At 47.7% G+C, this 23,575-nt stretch overlaps 1 protein-coding gene across 2 annotated transcripts in view; it reads right to left on the bottom strand.

The window, feature by feature from the left end:
• The window catches only part of SLC25A15 (solute carrier family 25 member 15), a 33,813-nt gene extending 11,705 nt beyond the window's left edge, over positions 1-22,108 (bottom strand). The window contains exons 1-4 of one of the 2 annotated variants that reach the window (XM_045796899.2): positions 21,944-22,108; positions 19,003-19,127; positions 5,087-5,345; positions 1,010-1,147 (exon numbers count right to left, since the gene is read on the bottom strand). In XM_045796899.2, coding sequence (XP_045652855.1) covers positions 1,010-1,147; positions 5,087-5,345; positions 19,003-19,057 — 452 coding nt within the window. In that variant the 5' untranslated portion in view covers positions 19,058-19,127; positions 21,944-22,108. Of the gene's footprint in view, positions 1-1,009; positions 1,148-5,086; positions 5,346-19,002; positions 19,128-21,700; positions 21,721-21,943 lie in introns of those variants that run through there. The other variant, XM_087865167.1, reaches the window with a different exon arrangement.
• Between the last annotated feature and the right edge of the window lie 1,467 nt (positions 22,109-23,575).

Here is a 23,575-nt window from a genome sequence, read left to right on the forward strand (position 1 = left end):
CAGTCGGTTAAGCATCTGCCTTCGGCTCAGGTCATGATCCCAGGGTCCTGGGACTGAGTCCCGCATCGGGCTCCCTGCTCAGTGGAGAGCCTGCTTCTCTCCCTCTGCCTGCCACTCCCCCTGCTTGTGTGCACGCACTCTCTCTCTCTCTCTGGCAAATAAATAAATAAAATCTTTAAAAAAAAAAGAAAAGTAAAAAGACACCCCATCCTCACTGGGAGGAGACTAATTCTATAAATGGTCAATTTACCTGATTTTTCCCATCAGATTCACAGACTTTGAGTTAACCACAGTGATGGAGAGCTTTAGTCAGCCAGATGTTAAGATAAATAAGCAAGTGTTGAGATTAATAAAGACAACAAATTGCTTTACAATCCAAATCAATCATACTGTACATGACACACTGTCATGTAACTAGAATCTGTTTTCAAGACACATGGCGGAGGAGGGGGGACTGTTTTGATGGTTACAGAGTAGCTCACGAGGGCTCTGAGGCATGTTCTCAGAACCCGGGCCCTCTGTGGGTACGTGTGAAGGATCGGGGAGGGAGATAAGGAAGCAAGCAACCCTAGGATCTGAGCTGATCAGCCCATGTGAAACCTGGGAATGGGCACCAGATATCCATCTTGGAACCCAAATTGGCACTTACGAAGGCTCAGCTCTCAGACACGGTCCCCAGCTGCCTGCTGTGTGCCTGCAATCCAGCTGGGGACCAGGCCTCATGCCTCAACAAGCCAAGAGTGATGGGAGCTCCCGGACTCTCTGCTCCCCAGGCATTGACTATCTGCCTACAGTGTTCTGTGGTGGGAGCGGGGCTGGGTCCAACCACCAGGAAGTTCATTCAGAAAGTGATCCTTTAACTGGTAGGGGAAAGAGTTTTAAAAACACAGTATTTTGGAGCAGATAAATCTCTTTCTCTGCCACTTAGTTTTGGTACAATATAAAATCGACAAATGCTCAATGCACCAAGGCAACAGGGACCCAACATTTGTGCCCAAGCAGTGCTTACTTCTGGCTTCTGGCTATCTTTCCTGATGACTCCATCTCATACATGGTCTGTAGCCGGCACTTGACAAGCTCAGTGGGGCAGAGCACCAGGGCGGCAAAGGCAGAGGCGAAGGAACCCGCGGCTGCATTCTGCAGATCACTGGAAGGAAACCAGCACGGGAGTCCGGTTACTCATTCATTCAGCACTCACCATGCAAAGCACGCGGCTGGTAAGGGAGGGCAAGGATCGAAGGAGAGGGGCTCTTTCCTGAGTGCCCGCTGGGAACTTGCACACGCTGCTTCATCTAAGGATCCCACAGCCCTGGCAGGCCAACACCGACACCCCAATTTTCATATGGAAAAAAACAAGGCATCGAATACATAACGCACCCGAAGTCACACCACTACTATGTGGCAAGGCTAGGATTCAAACGCCGGTCTGCCTGCTGCAAAATCCATGCTCCTTTCCTCAGTCATAGTGCTACACACGGAATGTATCCCCCATCCCTACAGCTCTATGCTGAAGCCTTAACCCCCCCAAGGGGACGGTATTCAGAGGGGACCTCTGGGAGGTAATTAGGTTTAGATGAGGTCATGAGGGTAGAACCCCCCCAGGTTGGGATTACAGTCTTAAGAGACCACCGATCTCTCTCCACCCTTTGAGGACACAGCAAGAAGTGTCCATCTGTACATCAGGAAGTGGGCCCTTGCCAGACGCCCAGTCAACCAGCACCATGATCTTGGACTTTCCAGTTTCGGAAACTGAAAAACGAACGTTTGTTTACGCCGCCCGGTTGAGAATATTGTGTTACAGCAGCCAGAACTAAGACACAGTGATCTAGAAAACAGAGAGAGAGGGGAAAAAATGACCCAAACTCTCACCACTCAGAAGACACAGATCATCAGTGCTTCAGCGTAGCTGCCACTACGCCGGGACCACCCCTGCACGCCCAAAATCCAACCCGGAGCAACCACGTGTGTGATGTAACCGTCGTAGATGAAAGCCCAGGATAAATTTTTAACCAAAAACCTGCTCATTGCAAAAAGATTGCCCAGTTCTGCTGATGACCTCCTGACCTCAGCCCCAGAGAGCAGCAGGAGCTGCTGGCGGTGGGGACAGGGTGGAGGCAGTGCCAGTCAGCAGGCCCGATGGCTGGAGGTAAGATGGCTGTGTCAGAAACCTAAATGGAGGAACTGACGCACATAAACACAAAAACCAGAAGGCTTCATTTCACCTCGGAGGGGTCTGGTACCGCCAGCCAGTCACCAGCAGGGCTGTGAGAGTGAGGTCCCACCAGAGTTCAAAAATACGGGGAAAAGTCTGAGAAATCACTTGTCAGGAATTCTCTGAGTGTTTATGAGGGTTGGAAAATAAGATCCCTTCCAACCTGGGACAGTGTTGTCACAGGAGCCACTGTCACAGGAGCTCGGCTGGCACCTGGGGTCGGGCAGGAAGGACCGAGCTGCTCCCAGGACCACTGGCTCCCTGACTCTCACCTGTTCAATGCCAGCAGCCCGCCGTCACCTAACCCCCGGGCTGCCACCCCCCGTGAGGTAACCCCCTGGCTGCCCTGGGTAGCGAGGTCCCCTCACAGGTTTTCCCCAGACTGTGAGCAAAAGCCTAACAGACCTAGCTCACGAGCTGTCCCGGAGTTACATTAAACAGTTACATAAACTGAGGCTTATACTCCTGAGACAGGAGCATAAAATCAAGGGCCACCTCCGATCTTAGCCCCAAACTTCTATTCCCTGGTGACCTGGCCTCGGCGCCGTGGGCAGACAGAGGGCAGGCGCCCAGGCTTGGTGGGCCCCAGAAGAGTTGGCTGGGAGCGAGGCTTGCTTCCAGGAGGAAGACCCTGCTTGCAGTCTGGACTTGCTTTTCATTTTAGAGAATCGGGTATCAGACCATTACCTGGCGAGAGCCAGACACACGACTGTACTTGCTCTCAGCTTCTAGCGTATGGAAGCTGTCCAACACGCTTCACTCTGACTTAGCGGTTTGTCAAAACCAAAGCTTAAAGTGGCTTCTTTCGGCCAGCCCGCAGATCCGTACTTTGTCTCCCTCAGGGACTCTCCATCAACTTGCTGACCGGCAACAGAGTCGTTAACCAGGGCTGCCAACTTTGCTGGAACAAAGGTGGCATCAATCGAGGTGGACCTCTATCCAAGCGAAGCTAATGTCAGCTGCCTACGCTGCGGTAAGGAGTCGGCCACCTGAACGAACCCCAAGCACGCTGTCTAGTGCAACCACAAGGCCAAATCAGACTTGCAGCGGACCCTGGCGCTCTAACGAATACTCTCGTCTACCAGGGCACTCAGTGAGGGGCGCGGGCCCCAGGCCGCACCTGCAGGAGAGGCGTTTAGACCTGGCACTGAAACCTCAGTAGACATAGGATGGGATCTGGTAAGCATCGACTGCTTGTCACCCATTCAACAAACATGCACCTGAACACTCCTGCTGTGCTAAGACCCCGTGCGGCCAAAGGTCAAAGGAGAACCCTACTCGGGGTGGCGTTCAAAGCAAGGACAGGCAAATATTTACGGTATTATTGCTGAAATTCACGGCAGGTTCTTCCAAGTGGTGCTTTCCTTTCACTGCCTCTACTTATCATGCCTTCCTCTAGACCTGACCCCTACACCGGAGTCCAGAGCCCCCACTCTGGTCTTACGGAAAGAGTACGGACAGGGACTCGGAAGACATGGCTTTGGGTCCCGCTCTCGGTTAGGAACTCAGATAACAGGATCCGAAACCAGTATCTGCACGTCAGTCTTCATCTCTACAACAGAACAGCACAGGCTTTGCTGAGGGCTAGACAAAACAGGACGGCCGCGGTGTCCCAGCTCTGTAAACTCCAAAGGAGCGTTTCCCCCCAGGTAATAAGCAAACGCTGCTCTGTGGGATGAAGACGCAGCCCCCTCCCACCTCACCAGAACCGAAGAAGAGGAGGCTGCGGGGGTAGGCCACGTGAAACAGGACGGCTTCTTGGCTGTCGGACCTCCTCCAGGGCCGCGGGGGGCTGCTCGCTATCTCCGTCTCCGGGAGGCGTGGTCCTCCAGGAATGCTGCAGGGACCTACACCTCCGGTCTCCTCCCAGAGAAAGTCTCCCCCTCCAGTGGGGACAGTGACAGTTGCTACAGTGTTCTGTCAGTCTCTATCATGAGATCGCACACTCTCCCGGTTTGTCTCCTGCTTTCTTCTTTACTTCCGCCTCTTCTTCATGACCCTTCTGTGCTGGAAGGTCCTAGAATCAGTGCGCAGCCCTCTACAGTCATCCAGTCCCAAGCCTTTAAAAAATAAGTTCCATCCATGAAGACAGAATTCCTGCCTACAAAAGGGCACATCTTTGAGACCGCTAGGCACCTCCAGAGAACATTTCTGTACAAAAGGGGCCTACTTTAGTCAGGTGGGACCTGAGTTGCAACAGGGTTTCCAATTCCTACCAAATGACCCATACGGCTATTTGCCCTTCGCAACCATGAAGCTGATACAACTTTAGATGATTTAAAATAAATCAACGTTCAGAAAAGGGAGGGCTACACGCCCCAGTGGTTCCTGGCTTCTTTTTAGTCTCTGCGTAAATAAACACCCAAGGGACGACCGAGCACAAGCCGAAGTCTGAGGTTTGGGCAGACGTGGCCAGACAAAGAGTGCATTCATCTCCATCTTCCCAGATGCTTCCAACCCTTCCGAAAATTCCAAGTCTCTCTCAAACCTGTCTGGCTCAGGCGGCTTCTTCCAATCCTCCGCATTTTGCTGATGAAGCGGAACCCAAAACTTGGCTCACAAGTTCCATCTATGACCCCAGTCCAGCCCTTGTGCCCACAGGAGAAGTACTACCACCAGCAGCATCTGAAAAGCATCTTCCCGAAGAACACCGACACGTAAGGGCGGCTCCTTCTCCATGCGGCATCACGGACTAGCCTGCGGACACCTGTTTTCCAAGTTTTAGAGGATGACGGCAGACGACTTCACAAGCAGAAAGAAAGGGGTTATTTTAAAAAAGGAAACAGTCTTCCCACAAGGTGTCGTAAAAATCTTGACCATGCAAGGGTTCTCTTTTTAACATCAACAGAGAGAGCGTCGGTGCCCACAACTCACCTCAGCCTGGCCTGCTTTTCCAATCCAGCCACTTTCCGCACCACCTGCTGGCAGAAGCCGTAGCACATGAAGAGGACGGAGTTCTCGGCGATGTTGGCGATCAGCGCCGGGCTGGTGCCCTTGTAGAAGCCGCGGAAGCCCACCTGGGAGTAGGTCTTCAGGCAGCAGTCGGTGAGGCCCCGGTACAGGCTGGGGAAAGTCTGCATCTTCACTTTCAAGGTGTCAAAGGGCTGCCCGGTCAGTACACATGCCGTGCCCCCTAAAACCAGGACAGAAGTCTTCTCCAGCAGCAGTCTACTGTGCCAGAACGCAGCCTCCAGCCCCCACGGGAATGAGACATGAGCAGCCTACCCCAGGGCTTGCTTCCGTTGCAGTTCACTGCACCCTCTCTCCCCGCCAAAACCTTCGAGCCCAGTCCCATCAACACCAAAGGGTCCCCAGCTCCGGCCCTGAAGGGGTCCGCCCTCGGTGGCAGAGACAGACATGTGTTCAACAGTCAAAACCACAGGACGCAAAGGCGTGGCATGTGTTCTGGGGAGTCCGCAATGGGGTCCGATGGACCTGGGCTTGAAGCCTGGCTCTGCTGAGAGATTCTGGACAGGTGATATTAACTTCGGAGCCTTGGTTCCTCATCTGGTTAGCATGAGGAGTAAATAAAAATGGACGAGAAGGCGTAAGATAATGGCTGCTGCACGAACGGTTATTGAAGAGCGGCTACTGTGTGCACGCAGCCATTCAGAGGGAGGAGACGTCGGCAGGAGCGGATCACTCCCCTCTGCCTAATGCCCAGCAGTACAGACGACCGTCAGAAAAACAGAGAAAGAGGCAACGGATAAAGATGACAAAGAATCTGGCTAATCCCTCAAGAGCTAAAATTTGACCATGTGGAAAATTTTCAGTTGGATTCTACCAATTAATGATTTGTATTCGAATAGAGAATGTACTGAAACTTACCTTTGCTTCGCACCGATCACGTATTTTTACGCTTTTCTATTGTAAGAGTTTAGAAAACCGCAAAATCTAAATCGCTGTAGAGGACTTCAATAAAAATTCTGAACATAAGGAACAGCGTGAACTATAACCACCTCTGTCATATCCCCAGACCCTGGACTGGGTCAGCATTTGAGAAAGGCCACTCGTTCACGCTTCCACCTTTCCTGGGCCTCAGAGATCACTGTATCTCAGATGTCCCCAGGCTGTGTCAGGAAACCTAACCACTGGATTAGGTTTTTAAAGCTTCATCAAAATTGAAGAGAAGGCTGGGGCCCCCTGGGTGGCTCAGTCAGTCAAGTGCCCGACTCTTGATTTGGGCTCAAGGTTGTGAGATCGAGCCCACCATCAGGCTCTGTGCTCAGCATGGAGTCTACTTGTCCTTCACCCACTGCTCCTGCCCCTCTCACTCTCTCTCAAATAAAATCTTAAAAAAAAAAAAAGTTGAAGAGGTTTACATAAATATTTAAGAAATGCTATTTCATAACTTTGACATTACACATAGTTACTCTGACTAAATAGTGCAAAGTAGAGACAGGAGAGGGTCTGTTTTGAAAAACTCCCATGTAATTACTGGCAGATAAGCAGACATTTTCAAGGAGTCTGAAAACTGTGAGCTCTTCTTTTAAGCAATCACAAGTTTATCTGGGCTCCTCTCCCTACTTTCTTCTAGGAGAGTAATGATACATTTCCACTTCATCTTGCCAAATTATCCCCAGTTCTGAATTAGTGGACTATAATTCAAGATGTTACTACAACTATAGTTATTCTCTCTCAGGTACTTATAGGAATAAAATAGGACCCTAGTTATATAAAAATAATTATTCCAAAAGAAGAGGTGAATGTCAGCATTTTTAAAGAGGACACATAATTTAGGTAACCTACATGGAGATAAACTGAATAAAGCATTTAATTCAGAGCATTACAATTTTAACTGGAACTTCTCCCTATTTTAATGCGATCATCTTGAACAGCTCGGATATCCCGGGTTGCTAACGCTTGCATTTGTTGCATACCTGTAACAGTTACATTTCCCACAGAGAGAAGGTAGGAGGCTAGTGCATTTTCAAATGCTAACTACAATTCTCTCCTTTGATCCATGGAGGTAACTGACTCCCATGTAATTTACCACAAATGATACTGTCCAGGACCCTCTTAAGTGGGTGGTGACAATTCTGAACACCAGCACCAGCCACTGAAACCTAGCAGGTCCTCGGATGTCCATCAAGTATCCATGAAGCTATGAATAACTCATAGGAATACTTCTCCACTTGCTTAGAGCACAGACGGACCTCTGATCATCTCGAGTGAAAAATGCAAACAATTCTGCATTCTTTTATAGGTGTCCCAACAGGCCCTGCATTTTATTCTGCAGGAGAGGGGCTCAGACCATGGTGCGCTCTACACTTTACCAAGGCCAGTGCTGCGGGTTTTCTATGCTCAAAACAGTTGAGTCAGCAAATAACAAGGTGTTAAGGAAATCTCTCGGGGCAGGGATGGTGTCAGTGGTGAAAACAGGGAGGGCAGAGTTGATGACCAAGAAGCAGACCCTTTACCAGAAGGTCCAGGACCACCTTGTCCCTCCATGAAAAATGGAGAATCTCATACTCAATGGAGGCACTCAATAAATGTTCTGTTTAACAGCACAGGGAGGCATATCATTTTCAAAACATTCCAACCAAAAAAGGCTCCTGATGGACTAAATGCTCCAATCAAAAGATAAAGGGGGGGGGGGTACGCCTGGCCAGCTCAGTCAGTAGAAGATGTGACCCTTGATCTAGGAATCATGAGTTCAAGCCCCAGGTTGGGCATGGCATTTACTTAAAAAAGCAACACCTATCTATATGCTGCCTACAAGAGGCTCCCTTCAGACCTAAGCATATATACACTGAAAGTGAAGGGAAAACATTTAACAAAGGAAAAAAAAAAAAGACACTGGGGTGGCAATACTTACATAAAACAGACTAAACTAAACACTGTAGCAAGAGACAAAGAAGGGCACTACATAATGATAAAGGGATCAATCCAACCAGAAAACAAGAGCATATTGTAAATATCCATGCACCAACATAGGAGCACCTAAATACATAAAGCAATTAACAGACACAAAGGGAAAAACTGACAGTAACACAGTAATAGTAGGGGACTTTAATACCCCAGATACATCAACAGTTCACCCAGACAGAAAATTAACAAGGAAATAGTGGCTTTGAACAACACATTAGACCAGATGAACGTTAACAGATACATATAGAACATTCCATCCAAAAACAGAATACACATTCATGTCAAATGCACATGGAACATTCTCCAGAATATACCATTAGGCCACAAAATAAATCTCAATTAATATAAGAAGATTGAAATCATATCAAGCACCTTTTTGACCATAACAGTATGAAACTAGAAATCAATCAGAAGAAAAAAAAAAACTCATAAAGCACATGGAAATTAAATAACATGCTGCTAAACACTGAATGGGTCAACCAAGAAATCAAAGGGGAAATAAAAAAAAACGCATGGAGACAAATGAAAACAAAAACGCAATGGCCCAAAATCTCGGAGATGCAGCGCAAGTAAGTTCTAGGAGGAAAATTTATAGCAACATAGGCCTAACTTAAGAAACAAGAAAAATCTCAAACCACTTAACCTTATACTGAAAAGAGTTAGAAGAAGAACAAGCAAAGCCCTAAGACAGAAGGAAATAAAGATCAGAGCAGACATACGAAAGACAAAAAGCCATAAAAGATTAAAAAATAAATAAAAATGGACATCACAGAAATACAAAGGATTGTAAGATTATGAAAAATTACATGCTAACAAATTAGACAACCTCCAAGAAATGGATAAATGCCTAGAAACATCTAGAATCACAAACAGAAAATGTGAACAGAGGGGCACCTGGGTAGCTCAAGTCATGATCTGAGAGTTTGGGATTGAGCCCCTCACTGAGATCCCTGCTCAGTGGGGAGCCTACTTCTCCCTTTCCCTCTACCTGCTGATTCCCCTGCTTGTGCTAAGTATATAAATAAAATCTTAAAAAAAAAAAAAAAAAAGAAAAGAAAAAAGAAAATTTGAACATACCAATTACTAGAAATAAAACTGAATCAGTAATCAAAAAAAAAAAAAAAAAAAACCAACAAAAACAAAAACCTCCCAACAAACAAAAGTCCAGGACCAGATGGAGTCATAGGTGAATTCTATAAAACACAAAGAAGAGTTAATACCTATCCTTCTCAAACTATTCCAAAAAAATAGAAAAGGAAAACTTCCAAATTCATCCTAGGAGGCCAGCACTACCCTGACATCAAAAGCAGACAAAGACACTACAAAACAGAAAACTACAAGCTAATATCTCTGATGAACACAGATGCAAAAATCCCCCTCAACAAAATATTAGCTAATGGCATTCAACAATACAGAAAAAAAAAGCATCCTTCAGCAAGATCGAGTAGGCTTTATCCCAGGGATGCAAGGGTGGTTCCAATATTCTGAAATCAATCAGTGGGATGCACCATATTAGCAAGAGGATCAAAACAATATGATTATCTCGATAAATGCAGAGAAGCATTTGACAAAATACAACAACCATTCGTGAAAAAAACTCTCAACAAAGTAGGTTTAGAGGGAATATAACTCAACATAATAAAGGCCATCTATGAAAAACCCACAGCTAACATCATACTCAATGGTGAAAAGCTGACAACTTTTCCTCTATAATCAGGAACAAGACAGAGATGGCCACACACCACTTACTTAACCTAGCACTCAAGTCCCAGCCACAGCAATCACATGAGAAATGAAAGGCATTCAAATTGGTAAGGAAGAAGGTATGCTGTCACTGTCTACACAGGACATGATAGAGGCACCTGGGTGGCTGAGTTGGTTAAGCGTCCAACTCTTGATATTAGCTCAGGTCTTGATCTCATGGTCATGAGTTCACGCACTGCACTGTGCTCCACAGTGGGTGTGGAGTCTACTCAAAAAAAGAAAGAAAACCTTAACGATTTCACCCAAAAAAAAAAAAAATTAAAATAAATGAAGTAAATTTGTAGGATACAAAATATACAGAAATCTGCTGCATTTCTATACACTGATAACAAATTAGCAGAAAGAGAAATTAAGAAAACAATCCCATTTATAACTGCACCAAAAAGAATAAAATACTTAGGAATAAACTTAACCAAGGAGGTAAAAGACCCGTACTCTGAAAACTATACAGCAATGAGAGAGAAACTGAAGACAACAGAAACAACTGGAAAAGTGTACCATGCTTGTGGACTGCAAGAACAAACATCACTGAAATGTCATGTTACCCAAAGCAAATCAACAGATTCAATGCAATCCCTATGAAAATACCACCAGCACTTTTCACAGAACCAGACCAAATAATCCTAAAATTTGTATGGAAGCACAAATGTCCCTGGGTAGCCAAAGCAATCCTGAGAAAGAACAACAAAGCTGCAGGTGTCGCAATCCCAGATTTCTACACATACTACAAAGCCCTTGGCATGTATGGGTGCCCTCGGGCTGGATCCCTTGTCCAGGCACTGACACACGGCTGTGCCGAAGACCAAATCCTGCTCTGCAGAGAACTTCCTTCCAGGTGAAGGACACTCACTCGATAATTTTATGTATATATTTGAGTCTATTACTTTTAGCCACTTTTTCTTGAATTCCCTGTCTTCCTCCTTTCTTTTTTCATTTTGTGGGAGTGTATCTTTCAGTAGTTCTCTCATAAATGATTTCTGGCTGGTAAATTTGATGAGGCATATATATATAATTTTTTTTTAAAGATTTTTTTTAGTTTGGCAGAGTCTAGCAGGCCTGCAAAACCAAAAATTACTCTTCAGGGAAATAAAACAATCCTGTTTTGACTACATATCCACAAAGTCTTGTGTACAATCAGAAATTGCTGGACTTGGTGTGCCTGGCAGGCTAGGTCAGAAGAGCATGCAACTCTTAATCTCAGGGTTCAAGCCCCACCTTGGGTGTAAGGATTACTTAAAAATAAAATCTTCAAAAAAAAAAAAAAAGAAGAAGAAGAAAGAAATTACTAGACTTTCGCAAAGAAATAGGAAAATATCACCATAGGGAAAGAATTCAGTTGACAGAAACTGACCAAAAGATGGCTTGGGTATTAGATTTAAAATGCAAAGACATGTCAGTAGTTACCGTGATGAAGTTTAAAGGCTTGATGGAAATTCTGGACTTAGTGGTTGAAGAGACAAATAAAATCTTAAAAAAAAAATTTCCTTATTTATTTGACAGAGACAGAGCACAGCAGGGGGAGTGGCAAGCAGAGGGAGAGGGAGAAACAGGCTTTCCGCTGAGCGGGGAGCCTGACGTGGGGCTCAATCCCAGGATCCTGGGATCATGACCTGAGCCGAAGGCAGACACTTAACCAACTGAGCCACCCAGGCACCCCAAAATAAGGAAATTTCTTAAAAATAATCTGAATGAGGGCCCATGTAGGGCTCCCTGCTCAGTAGGGAGTCTGCTTCTCCTTCTCCCTCTGCCCCTCTTGCCTTTCCCCCACTGTCTGCACTCACTTGTGCTTATTTGCTCTCTCTCTCAAGTAAATAGAATTCTTTTTAAAAATGACCTGAAGGAAATTTTAGAAGTAATGAAAAATCCAAAGAACTCCAGTACCAAAAAGGAGTGGCAACAAATGAAAGATTTAGTCATGCAAAAAACAGGATTCAGAAAACAGAAGCAGCACCCTCTAAAATAGTTGAGGATATTGGAAACCGACTTTTAAAAGAAAAGAAATCACTAAGTAGCAAATTAGATGGGACTAAAGAGTACAATACAAACCAAGGTAAGGAACTGTCCCATGATGAATCACAAAATCACAAAGGCAGGGGAAGTGTGGCAGAAGCCATAAGCAAGACAGTTGATGGACGCAGAGACGCAGCATCCTATAGAAGTAACAGGAGAGAACAGAGAGATTGCAGAGGATGGACTGGTCAAAGAAAGAAGAGAGGAAAAAATCCCTCTGAATTTAAAGAATAAAGACAACATTCTACAAATCTCCAGAGAAGATGAAGGAACAATACTCACGTTGGCAGCAGATTTTTCATCAGCAACACTGAACATTAGTGAGCAATGGAGTGATGTCTTCAACATTCGAAGGGAAAATGATTTTGAACCTAAATTTCTATACCAAGTTAAATTAGCATTTAAGCATTAAGCATGGTGAAGGACCTTTTCAGATATGCAAAGCCTCATCAAATTTACCAGCCAGAAATCATTTATGAGAGAATTACTGAAAGATACACTCCCACAAAATGAAAAAAGAAAGGAGGAAGACAGGGAATTCAAGGAAAAGTGGCTAAAAGTAATAGACTCAAAGCATGAAACTGGGGAGGAAACTGGTGATGGCTTGAGCTTTCTATTTGTTAAAGAAGTAAAGGTTACTGAGCCAGAGAAGGTGAAGAACTTAGAGACTCAGGAAGAAGAATCTTCAGAGTAGAAGGAAAAACAAACCCTCGAGGAGGAAGAGGCCTCAGAGCTAGAAGAGGAGGGAGAAGAAGCTTGAGGGGGGGAGGAAAGAGGCTTGAAGGGGGGGGAAGAGGCTTGGGGGGGAAAGAGGCTTGGGGGGGGAAAGAGGCTTGAGGAGGGGGGAAAAGAGGCTTGAGGAGGGGGGAAAAGAGGCTTGAGGAGGGGGGAAAAGAGGCTTGAGGAGGGGGGAAAAGAGGCTTGAGGAGGGGGGAAAAGAGGCTTGAGGAGGGGGAGAAGAGGCTGGGGGGGAAGAGGCTGGGGGGATGAGGCTGGGGAGGAAGAGGCTGGGGGGGAAGAGGCTGGGGGGAAGAGGCTTGGGGGGGAAGAGGCTTGAGGAGGAGGGAGGGGAAGAGGCTTGAGGAGGAGGGAGGGAAAGAGGCTTGAGGAGGAGGGAGGGAAAGAGGCTTGAGGAGGAGGGAGGGAAAGAGGCTTGGGTGGGGGAAGAGGCTTGAGAAGGGGAAAGAGGCTTGAGAAGGGGAAAGAGGCTTGGGAGGGGGGGGAAGAGGCTTGGGGGGGAAGAGGCTGGGGGGGAAGAGGCTTGGGGGGGAAGAGGCTTGAGGATGGGGGGGGAAGAGGCTTGAGGACGGGGGGGGGAAGAGGCTTGAGGACGGGGTGGGGGGAAGAGGCTTGAGGACGGGGGGGGGGAAGAGGCTGGAGGACGGGGGGAAGAGGCTGGAGGACAGGGGGAAGAGGCTGGAGGACGGGGGGAAGAGGCTGGAGGACGGGGGGAAGAGGCTTGAGGACGGGGCGGGGGAAGAGGCTTGAGGACGGGGCGGGGGAAGAGGCTTGAGGACGGGGGGGAGGGAAGAGGCTTGAGGACGGGGCGGGGGAAGAGGCTTGAGGACGGGCGGGGAAGAGGTTTGAGGACGGGGGGCGAAGAGGCTTGAGGACGGGGGGGGGGGAGAAGAGGCTTGAGGACGGGGGGCGGGGAGAAGAGGCTTGAGGACGGGGCGGGGGGGCGAAGAGGCTTGAGGACGGGGCGGGGGGGGGAAGAGGCTTGAGGACCGGGGGGCGGGGGAAGAGGCTTGAGGAGGGGGGGGGCGGGGAAAGAGGCTTGAGGACGGGCGGGGAGAGAGGCTTGAGGACCAGGGTGGGGGGAAGGGAGGCTTGAGGAGGATGGGGGGGAGAGAGGCTTGAGGAGGACGGGGAGGAGGAAGAGAGGCTTGAGGAGGACGAGGAGGAGGAAGAGAGGCTTGAGGAGGACGGAGAGGAGGAAGAGGCTTGAGGAGGACGGAGAGGAGGAAGAGAGGCTTGAAGAGGACGGGGGGGGAAGAGAGGCTTGAGGAGGACGGGGGGGAAGAGAGGCTTGAGGAGGACGGGGGGAAGAGAGGCTTGAGGAGGATGGGAGGCAAGGGAAGAGGCTTGAGGAGGACGGGGGGCAAGGGAAGAGGCTTGAGGATGGGGCAGAGAGGGAAGAGGCTTGTGGGGGGGGGAGGTATTTACCATGGTAAATACAATGCATGGAGTTGAGGAAATAACCAAAAAGGCCTGTAGTTATGTGGCTTGGGACTCTGAGAAGAAAAACTGGTGAAACATTGGATGGAACAAAAACCTCAGAATAAAGAAGAAACAGCTATGCTCATAAATCAAGGAGTTGGGACAGTCCGTCTGACCTTGTGCTTGGCCTCTCCCTCAAAGTCACTAGAGATAAGTTCTGGTAAGCAGAAAAGGCATTTATGTACAAATCTGAGTACTCCGTCAGGAATCCCACACTTTTACGAAAAACAGACACAAAACTCTGCAAACAGAGGAGCCAACATCTAAAGAAACAGACAAAATAAGAAACAGAAGAAAACTTTAGAAGTATAACTAATAACTTCAGAGAGATACAAGAGGAGATTAGAAATATTAAAAATTATCATCCAGAAGTCTTGGAAATGAAGAACCCAATAGATGCTCTGAATAGAAGAGACACACTTGAAGAGACAAGGGACGATCCAGAAGATCAACTTGAAGAATTCTCCAAGGACACAATGCAAATTGTATCCAAGCAGATAATAAAGATCAAGAGACAGAGGACAGATCCAGGAGCTCCAACACCCATTTGACAGGAATTCCAGAAAAAGATATTAAAGGGAATGGAGCAGAGGAAATAATTAAGGAAATGATTGAAGGAAACTTTCCAGAGCTCAAGAAAGATTCAAGTCTTGAGACTGTTGGTGCTTACCAAGTACCTAGTAAGATTGATGAAAAGAGACTTACTCCTAGAAAGTTAGGAATGCCAAGGATAAAAAATCATGAAGTCTTCCAGAAAGAGAAGAGGGAGAACCTACAGAGGAACAAGATCAGATTGACAGCAGACTCACCACTGGATACTTTGGATGCTAGAAGTAAATGGGGCAGGATCATAAAAATTCTGCAGGGAAAAGGCTTTTTTTTTTTTTTTTTTTAAGATTTTATTTATTTATTTGACAGGGAGAGAGACAGCCAGCGAGAGAGGGAACACAAGCAGGGGGAGTGGGAGAGGAAGAAGCGGGCTCCCAGCAGAGCAGGGAGCCTGATGTGGGGCTCGATCCCAGGACCCTGGGATCACGCCCTAGGCCGAAGGCAGATGGAGGCAGATGGAGGACTGAGCCACCCAGGCGCCCCAGGGAAAAGGCTTTAAACCTAGATTGCTACATCCAGCCAAAGTGGCATTTTATTTTGAAGGCAAAACGACATTTTTTGATATCAGAGAATTCAGTTTATTTCTTGCATACCCCCTTTGAAAGAATTACTCGAAGATATACTTTAGCAATCTAGGGTGACTATAAACACATACACACGATATAGATTATCTTCCTCCCACAGCAAAAAAATCAACAAGGAAAACAGTAAAATAAAATGCCACATTTCTACCCAGGAAGATGAACAGCTAACGGTGTACTTGGGGAATAGAGGAAAGGAAGGCTACAGATACTAGCTAGATGTTGGTAAAGTTAAAGGGTGCGTTAAAATTAATGTTAATCTTTGTAGCTTGTGTAGGAATATACTTTCTAAACTACTAGGGATCACTTCTAGGCCTTCTGGCTGAAGATCAAGTGTAAACTACTAGGGGGAGGGAGGGAATCGGTCAATATAACCATACACAGGAAGAGGTGGGGTGAAAGTAACACAAAAACACAGGAAAAAAGATGGCAGGAGAAGTTAAAAAGAAAAAGGCAAAAGTTGAACTCTTATCAAGAGAAGGGTAATTTTATAATTTATACTGATACGAATCTTGAATCTCTATACTAAACCTTTTCCTTCAAAAAAAAAAAAGATACTAGAAAGCTATAGTAATCAAAACAGTATAGTACAAAAAGAGACACATAGGTCAAAAGAACAGAATAGAGAGCCCAGAAATAAACCCACACTTATAGGGTCAATTACTCCACAACAAAGAAGGCAGCCATATGCAATGAAAAGACAGTCTCTTCTATAAATGGTGCTGGGAAAACTGGACAGCTACATGCAAAAGAAAGAAACTGGGCTACTTTCTTTCACCATACACAAAACTCAAAATAGACTGAAAACCTAAATGTGAGATCTGAAACCATAAAACTGCTAGAAGAAAACACAGGCAGTAAGCCCTTTGACACTGGCCTAGCAACGTTTTTCTAGATAGGTCTCCTAAAGCAAGGGAAACAAAAGCAAAAATAAACTATTGGGACTACACTAAAATAAAAAGCTTTTGCACAGTGAAGGAAACCATCAACAAAATAAAAAGACAACCTATGGAATGGGAGAGGATATTTACAAATGATGTATCTGATAAGGGGCTAATATTCAAAATATATAAAGAACGTCTATAACTCAACACCAAAAAAACAAAACACTCCAATTAAAAAATGGGCAGGTGACCTGAATAGACGTTTTTCCAAAGAAGACATCCAGATGGCCAAGAGAAACATGAATTTTGGCATGAGAGGACAAACGTCAACGGTCTATGTCACATTAAGAAGCTATGCTAGTTAAGGCGAACAGCAACAGAGCAGTCAAAGCAGGGAGTGGGTTTAGAGTTGTCAGACTACTGTATCTTAAAGGGAGACCAAGGTTCTTCATGAAGGCGGTTTAACTTTTGAGCTCCACACTGCCTCATTTCAACATTATCCAATGACCTATCTTCAAATCCTCCCCCGTCCTGGCTGCTTGGAATTTCTGAAATTTCTTTGCTGGGATTTCTCCTATACTAGCAGACAGGCAGTGACAGCTTCCCAGCACTTTACAGTAGAAGAACTGGACTAAAAACCTGCTGGATGGAGGAGGTTTGTTTCAAAGAAAAGGAGGGACACGGAAAAGAACACATGTATGCTATACCTGCATCGCCTCAGGCCACGAAGGCCCAATGTCCCCATCTGGACAGCTGGCAGCAGCGCTCCCTCCACCCCCAGGAGTGCTGTTGGCCCATGACGTTGTATTAAAGACAAAACAGGGCCAGTCAAGGAACCAAGCAACTCTCGTCCTAGCCCCGTCCTGACACCATCTAGCTGTGCAATCATGAACAAATCCACTCACCCTCTCCGGGTCTCCTTTCTATATATACAGTGAGCATGGGAGCCAAAGGTCTCTGAAGGCCCTTCTAGCTCCATCACTGGGAGACTGAGACCCATCCAAAGTGGGGCTATGGCCTCCCGTTTGCATTCCATGCATCTCCTGGCAGAAGTTCTCAGGTCACTAACACGAGCCTCCTCTGCCTGCCCAGGAGCCCCTCACCTGGCTTAAAGCACGGAGCCCTGCAAGGGAGCCTGTTGTCCTCCAAAGTCAGACGCCGCAGGGCGATGCCACATCAGTGAGGGGTGACCCTCTGTTACCAGTGCAGGAAGAAATCCTAGCTAGTTAGCAGGAGAATTAAATGCCATATGTAGAGCCCAAAACATGTTAATACTATTATAAAGAAGCATGTCCAACAGCAAATGCCCCACACACCAGACCCCCAACTACACAATTACAATTGCAATTTGCATCTTTAAAATTCACTGTAAAGCATGTATGTGGCACCCAAATGCTGGTCCACACAGAAATGCCTTTCTCGGAAAAAGAAAATTCTATCACAACAGTTTCTACATCTTTGGGAGACTGACTGACAGACATTTAATTCCAAAAGCTGAGAATCTCTCCTGCGGTTAAATACCATCCTATGGGAGAGACAAACACTGAGCCCAGAGCATTCACAGGACTGTTAAGAGGGTGCCGGAGGCAGGCAAATGGGTCCACCATTCCCATGGTCAGTGTCATCTCAATGTGGTATGGAGGGGTGGCGTGGGGGGTGGTACATGGGGCCTAGGGGCTGCAGCGGGGCTGGGACTGACCCAAAGCCCTCAGCAGGCAAGAAGCCAGTGGGGCAAAACCTAGGCAGCCCTTAGTTTCCCCTCCTCCTGGGTCAGGACGCTCCTGCAGTCTCTAACCTGGGACCTGGTGCCTGTACTTCTTATCAGTGTCTGTAATGCATGGTCTGTAGCCTTTCTCATTAGCCTACCTCGGTCGACCTTTGGTTCATGAGAAAATACTTTGTTCTCTAAACTGCAACTTCTTTTTCACAATGAAGGGAATGATAGGATGACAGGTGGTGGCCCCGTGGCTGCACCTGATCTGCTGACCCAGGAGGCCCCACTGGGTGAGAGGACAATGGGCAACTCACCCCCCTGGCCTCTCACTCCCAGGAGCTGCCACCCATTATAAGAATCAGTATATGGGGCAAGAGTAAACCAGGTTTTCATCTGGGAAATAGGAACATTCCAGCACTCCTCTGGTGCTAAAATAACACAGGAACCTAGAGAACCAAGTCACTACCCATACACTGCCAATTACTGAGCTCAGGCTGAGTAAAGGTAATCCTTTCAAAGAGCGGCCTGTGTGTTGCAGGCACTGCCCAGGTGTACTTACTTGTGCCCTATGAGGCCGCAGTCTGCCCTGGCGCTCGGCCCCTGCCCAGCCCACCATTTCCTGGCAAATCGCAGGGCCTCTCCTTTCCTTTTAGGGCTTTAGAAACCATCAAATATCAGTCTCATTTACCAAAGACATTTCTAAAGGGTGTCCTCCTTTCTTTCCTGGGCAGTAATAAGGACAGTAACTAGGACTTCCCTGGAGAGATGGCACAGTGTGATTCTGGACTACAAGGGCTCTGAAGATGGCCAGGCTTGGAGGAAAATCCCACGTCACCTGCATATCCCAGTTGTGTGACAATGGACAAGGGACTTCAGCTCTGAAATGTGAGGTTTTCCAGCAGTAAACTGAGGACATTCCACCCTGCACCCCGACTCATAAAGTGTTACTACAAGGGAAATACTCTATCGTCTGCTCTTCTTGGAACACAATATTATACTTCCATTACATGGATTCACTCCAAGGTGAAAGCACGTTGCTTCTGGAGTGACAAAGGTAATATTTTCAGCACCCTTTCGCTGGGTCTCACTAGTAGCAGGTACTTGAGGCATAGAATATGGGTTTCCCCCTGGAATTACCTGCAGCTCCTGCTGTGAGGTCAATGGCAGCTTGGATAGCAGGACTGGACTTCATGTTCGCCCACTCCTCTGCTGGTCTCTATGGAAGGCAAGTCTCTGGAGCTTATGATGGGTGTCTCATATCCCTGAAAGGAAACAAGAGCTCACCATCAGTGAGGCCTCTGCTGCCTCCCTTTTCCTAGAACTGCTGCCTAGTTACTGGAACCTCGACTTTTGGGAGCTGGGAGATCAGTTCTACATTTCTCCAAAAAAAGGCGGTCAAGGTGTCAGTGCAGCTTAGCGACTGGCCTCCCCTTCTCCCCGCCCACCATCTCCCCATGAAAAACTCACAAGTCAAAAACCTTCAATGAGTATCAAAGCTACAGCCACTTGTAGGAGACACTTCAACCAACCTTTCTGAAAAACTTACAAATGAATGCCGAATACCACAGACAACCAAGTCATATCAAACTAGTTTTTCAGAGGCCTAAGTCTAACTATCAGTCAACTGGGCTCAGTTCTAAATTCAGACAGCAGCCTGGGTTGAGTCCCTAAGAGGAGGTCACGAAACAGTAGGTCTGGAAAGGAATGGATTAGGCGCTCTGCAAAGTGACACATGTGTGGGTCTGAATGCCTGCTCTGCCACCAGCAGGGTGGGCCCTCGGGCCCCTAATGCTGGGGGTGCCCACATATAAAAGGTGAATAATAAAAGTATTACCATAATACAAAGGCAATCACAAATAGCCATGTGGGACAGATATTCTTAAAACTATAGAGTACAGCACCAAACATTAGTAATTGTCATCAAAGCCCTCTCCAGACCTCAACCATAACCGTGTACACAGAACACCTGGGGACCTTGTTAAAATACAGATTCTGATGTGCTAGGCCTCAGGTGGGACCAGAAACCCTGCCAGTCAGGACAAGCTCCAAGATGAGGCCGATAATGACTGGCCACCAATCACATTTTGAGAAGTAACACCTGGTCCACTGTGTCCTAAATTTGGTAACAATCACTGGGGCACCTGTTAAATAGTCAAATAACCTGGCCTCTCTCCTAGTGATCTTGATTCAGCATGTTTGGGCTAGAGCCTAAAAAGTTTGGGAAAACTACAGTCTACTCCTCTACCTTTAGAAAAAAAAAAATCAACTATTGTGGAGGAATCGACTTTGTAAATATGGATTTTAAAAAAGGAAAGGTGGTTCATTAACACAAAATATCAAGATAACCAATTCAGCAACCAATTCTGTGTGGTTTTCAATCTACGTTAAGTGACTTATCCGTGAATAACAAGGAACCGTTTTTATTCATCACACTAAAGACCTTTGTGCCCCAACTCAGGCCACCTCTCAGGGTGGTGGGCCAGCTGGATCATTAACGAATGCCAACGTCCACCCAAACGTCAGCAGAAAATAATTTTATCCACTAAGAAGCTTTTTAACCCCTTGACACATGTTGCAAATGACCAGACACCAAGAATCTTGCTTTCTTTACAAAAAACTGTAAAACCAGCAACCACAACAGCACTGTACTGGACTTGAAAAGCAACTAAGTTAAACAGACAAGACATGGATTTTATGTTACTTATAGGACTGGAGAGGCAGTATCAATAACTACAGTTGATAACGTCAGGCCATCCAGTAACTAGAGAAGGATACGAGGATCCTAATCCAATCTCCTTTTCCAGATGGAAAACTGAGGCCAGAAGGCACGAGCTTTTCCAAGGTCATACAAGTAGTCAGTGGATTCAACTAAAGTCTTGCCTTTTGCATCTGTGCCTACCAACCAATACTTAATTCCAGAGTATTCCAACCTGACCAAGAAGAAAAGCAAGAAACAAACACCCAACCCTGCCTTCTAAAGGAAAAATGGAGGCAAGTGGGGAGAGTCACATGGGGCCCAACCAATGTGGCTTCTCCACCCATTCTTTCGGTGTGGACATTTCTTTGTTTATAAGAAAGGCATAGGTCCTACTGTGTCATGGGTGTGAATTTAACCCCTTCAGGTAAACCAAATTTAAACACCTCAAATCCCACAAGTAACGACTCATACAATTATTAGGATACTAAACGGTGACGGGAACTAACAGATTAACTCAGAACGTGTGGGCAACCGATTCAAATTACTGTGTCGCTTAAGAAGGCGACTTCCAGACGTCTTGAAAAACACACATAGCTTGGGGGAGGCAAGACTGGTCAGGAGTTAAAACTCATTCCTGAGCCAGTTGAAAAACTGAATCCTGTTAGTGTCCCTTTACCCCTCTTGCAAGTACACGTGGGTCCGACTCCAGGAGAGACAGACAACATCGCAACCACAGAGCCTTCTGTTCCCTGGAGAAATTAATCTCTCGCCTGGGAGAACGCTCTGAGGCTTCTCCACCAGGTAGCACGAACTGCAGGAAGATTCCAGCTCCAGGCTAAAGCTGGCGCGGCCGGCGGCCGCCCTCCCGCCCGTCGATGACTAGCGCCGGGACGCACACGGCGCTGCGATGCCCGTCTGGCCGCTGAGACGCCGGCCTGGCGCTCCTGCTCGGGGCTCCAGAGCCTGCTGGGCGCAGGGGCCGCCCAGGGAGACCGCTTCCAACTTTGTCCTCCTGGCTTTAACGTTCTCTGCCTCTATCCCAACAACCTGCAAGAGTCTCCCATTCATACACGCCCCCGCCCCGGGCCCGGGCACCGGCGAGGCCTGATGACACTCCGAGGGGGCAAAGAGGACAACCTTCCCGGCAGGTGAACACCACGGGGAGGAGGCCGCGGAGCCCGCGAGTCTCCGGCGAGTCCCGGCCGGCGGCGCCCGCAGCTCCCTGGGCACGTGTACGGCGCGCCGGGCCGCGGACCCCAGAACCCCGCCCGCCTGCCCGGGAAGGTCGCGCCGCTTCGGCGCGTAGGCCCGCTCGCGCCCCTCTCCTTCCCCCCGCGCGGGCTCCCTGCAGCCCGGAGCGCCGGCCGGGGCTGCGCTCACCGCCGCGCCAGCTGGCCGCACGTCCTGCTCGGGCTCCGCCGCGGGCTCTCGGCTCTGCCTCCGCGGCCTGGGCGGCCGCTTTACACCCACGTCGACCGCCGGCCGGCCCTCCGCCCCGCCCTCCCGCGCGGGAGCGCAAAGGGCGGCGGCCCCAGGAGCCCCGGAGCACCCCTGCGGCGGGGGGCGGGCTGCGCGGGGCTGGCGCCGGGAAAGCGGAAGTCCGCGGCGGAGGCGGCGCGCTCGGGGCGGCGCAGGCCGCGGGACCCCCGGCCCGGGAGCCGGGCAGCTGGAGGAGCTGGAGGGCAGGGAGCCCGGACCTCCGGGCTGCTTCCCTTCTTCCAGGTTCCCGGAGGGCCCCTGAGAGGCTCGACCCCGGTTAGAACTCAGGGCGGGGACTGGAGGTGTCAGGAGGACCCGCTGAAGTCGTTAGGCCGATTAACCTTGCTGGGACTCAAGGCCTCAATTTTAAATTATATTTGAGTACAAAAGTACTGGAAACGTAGTGATGAAAAATACATTTCGCTTATTGCCTGAAAAAACCCCACAAAACAAACATTCCCCGTTCTGCCTATTGCAGGGAAACCCACCCTCACCTACGACATTCGAGGTTACACTCACCGAAGAAAACTGGTGGTAAATCTGGCTTCTCTGATCTTTTAGCTCCTAATGAGTTACAGGCTATTTCTATGGCCCTCTTGGCATTTTTATTAAAAAGCACTATTCAAAGAATCTTGTATAGCGGGAGTAAAGGAATTTTCTCTAGTTCCCGAAGACAAAGAGGTTAACAGCTACTCAATTGGAAAGATCTTAGTCCATTATTACTGACAGCTGCTCAACGTACTCAGTCATGGCCTTCGGATTTCTTTGGTTCAGTCTTCATGCATTTATTTTCATTTTCTACACTGTATTTTCTTCCTTAAACCATGCTATTTTTTCCTTTTACAATTTGTTTTTGCCCTGTTTGATTGTGGTGTTGGACTACCGACAATGTCACTTAAGTGATGGGGGGAGGGGGAGATGTAAATATTCCACGTGACTTTCGTTAGTGCTGAAGGTGGCTGCACAACTGAATAGACCTCCCTGAGGTAGGAGGTACTCTGAAGGCATCAGAGCTCCTGATAATTGGGGGCACTCATCCAAACAGCACAAAACCGTCTTTTCACAGAATTAGCACTTCAGGGGCGCCTGGGTGGCTCAGTTGGTTAAGTATCTGCCTTTGGCCCAGGTCATGATCCCAGGGTCCGGGGATGGAATCCCCCTGGGGGGGGGGGGGGCTGCTCAGCAGGGAGTCTGCTTCTCCCTCGACCTCCCGCCCTCCTGCTTGCTCTTGCTCTCACCCTCGCTCTTGCTCTCTCGCTCTCTCAGATAAATAAATAAAATCTTTTTTAAAAATTAAAAAAAAAAAAAGAATCAGCACTTTAGAAGTCAAGTTTCTGAAGCTTCATTACAGAAACATGCCAGGGAGTTTGAAATACTTGCCCAAAGTGACCTATGACCTGACTGGTGGGAAGCAGGACTCAGGAGCAGAACCTACCATTAAAACATCCTAGCGGACGGAAGGACTTTCAATATCCCCTGGTCCAGTGGCTTCAGCAAGCTGGAAAAATGAGGCTCAAAGAAAAACCTCGTTAA

Source organism: Ursus americanus, chromosome 10 (genome assembly GCF_024610735.1).
Source record: "Ursus americanus isolate L20-20 chromosome 10, mUrsAme1.1.p, whole genome shotgun sequence".
NCBI lineage: Eukaryota > Metazoa > Chordata > Mammalia > Carnivora > Ursidae > Ursus > Ursus americanus.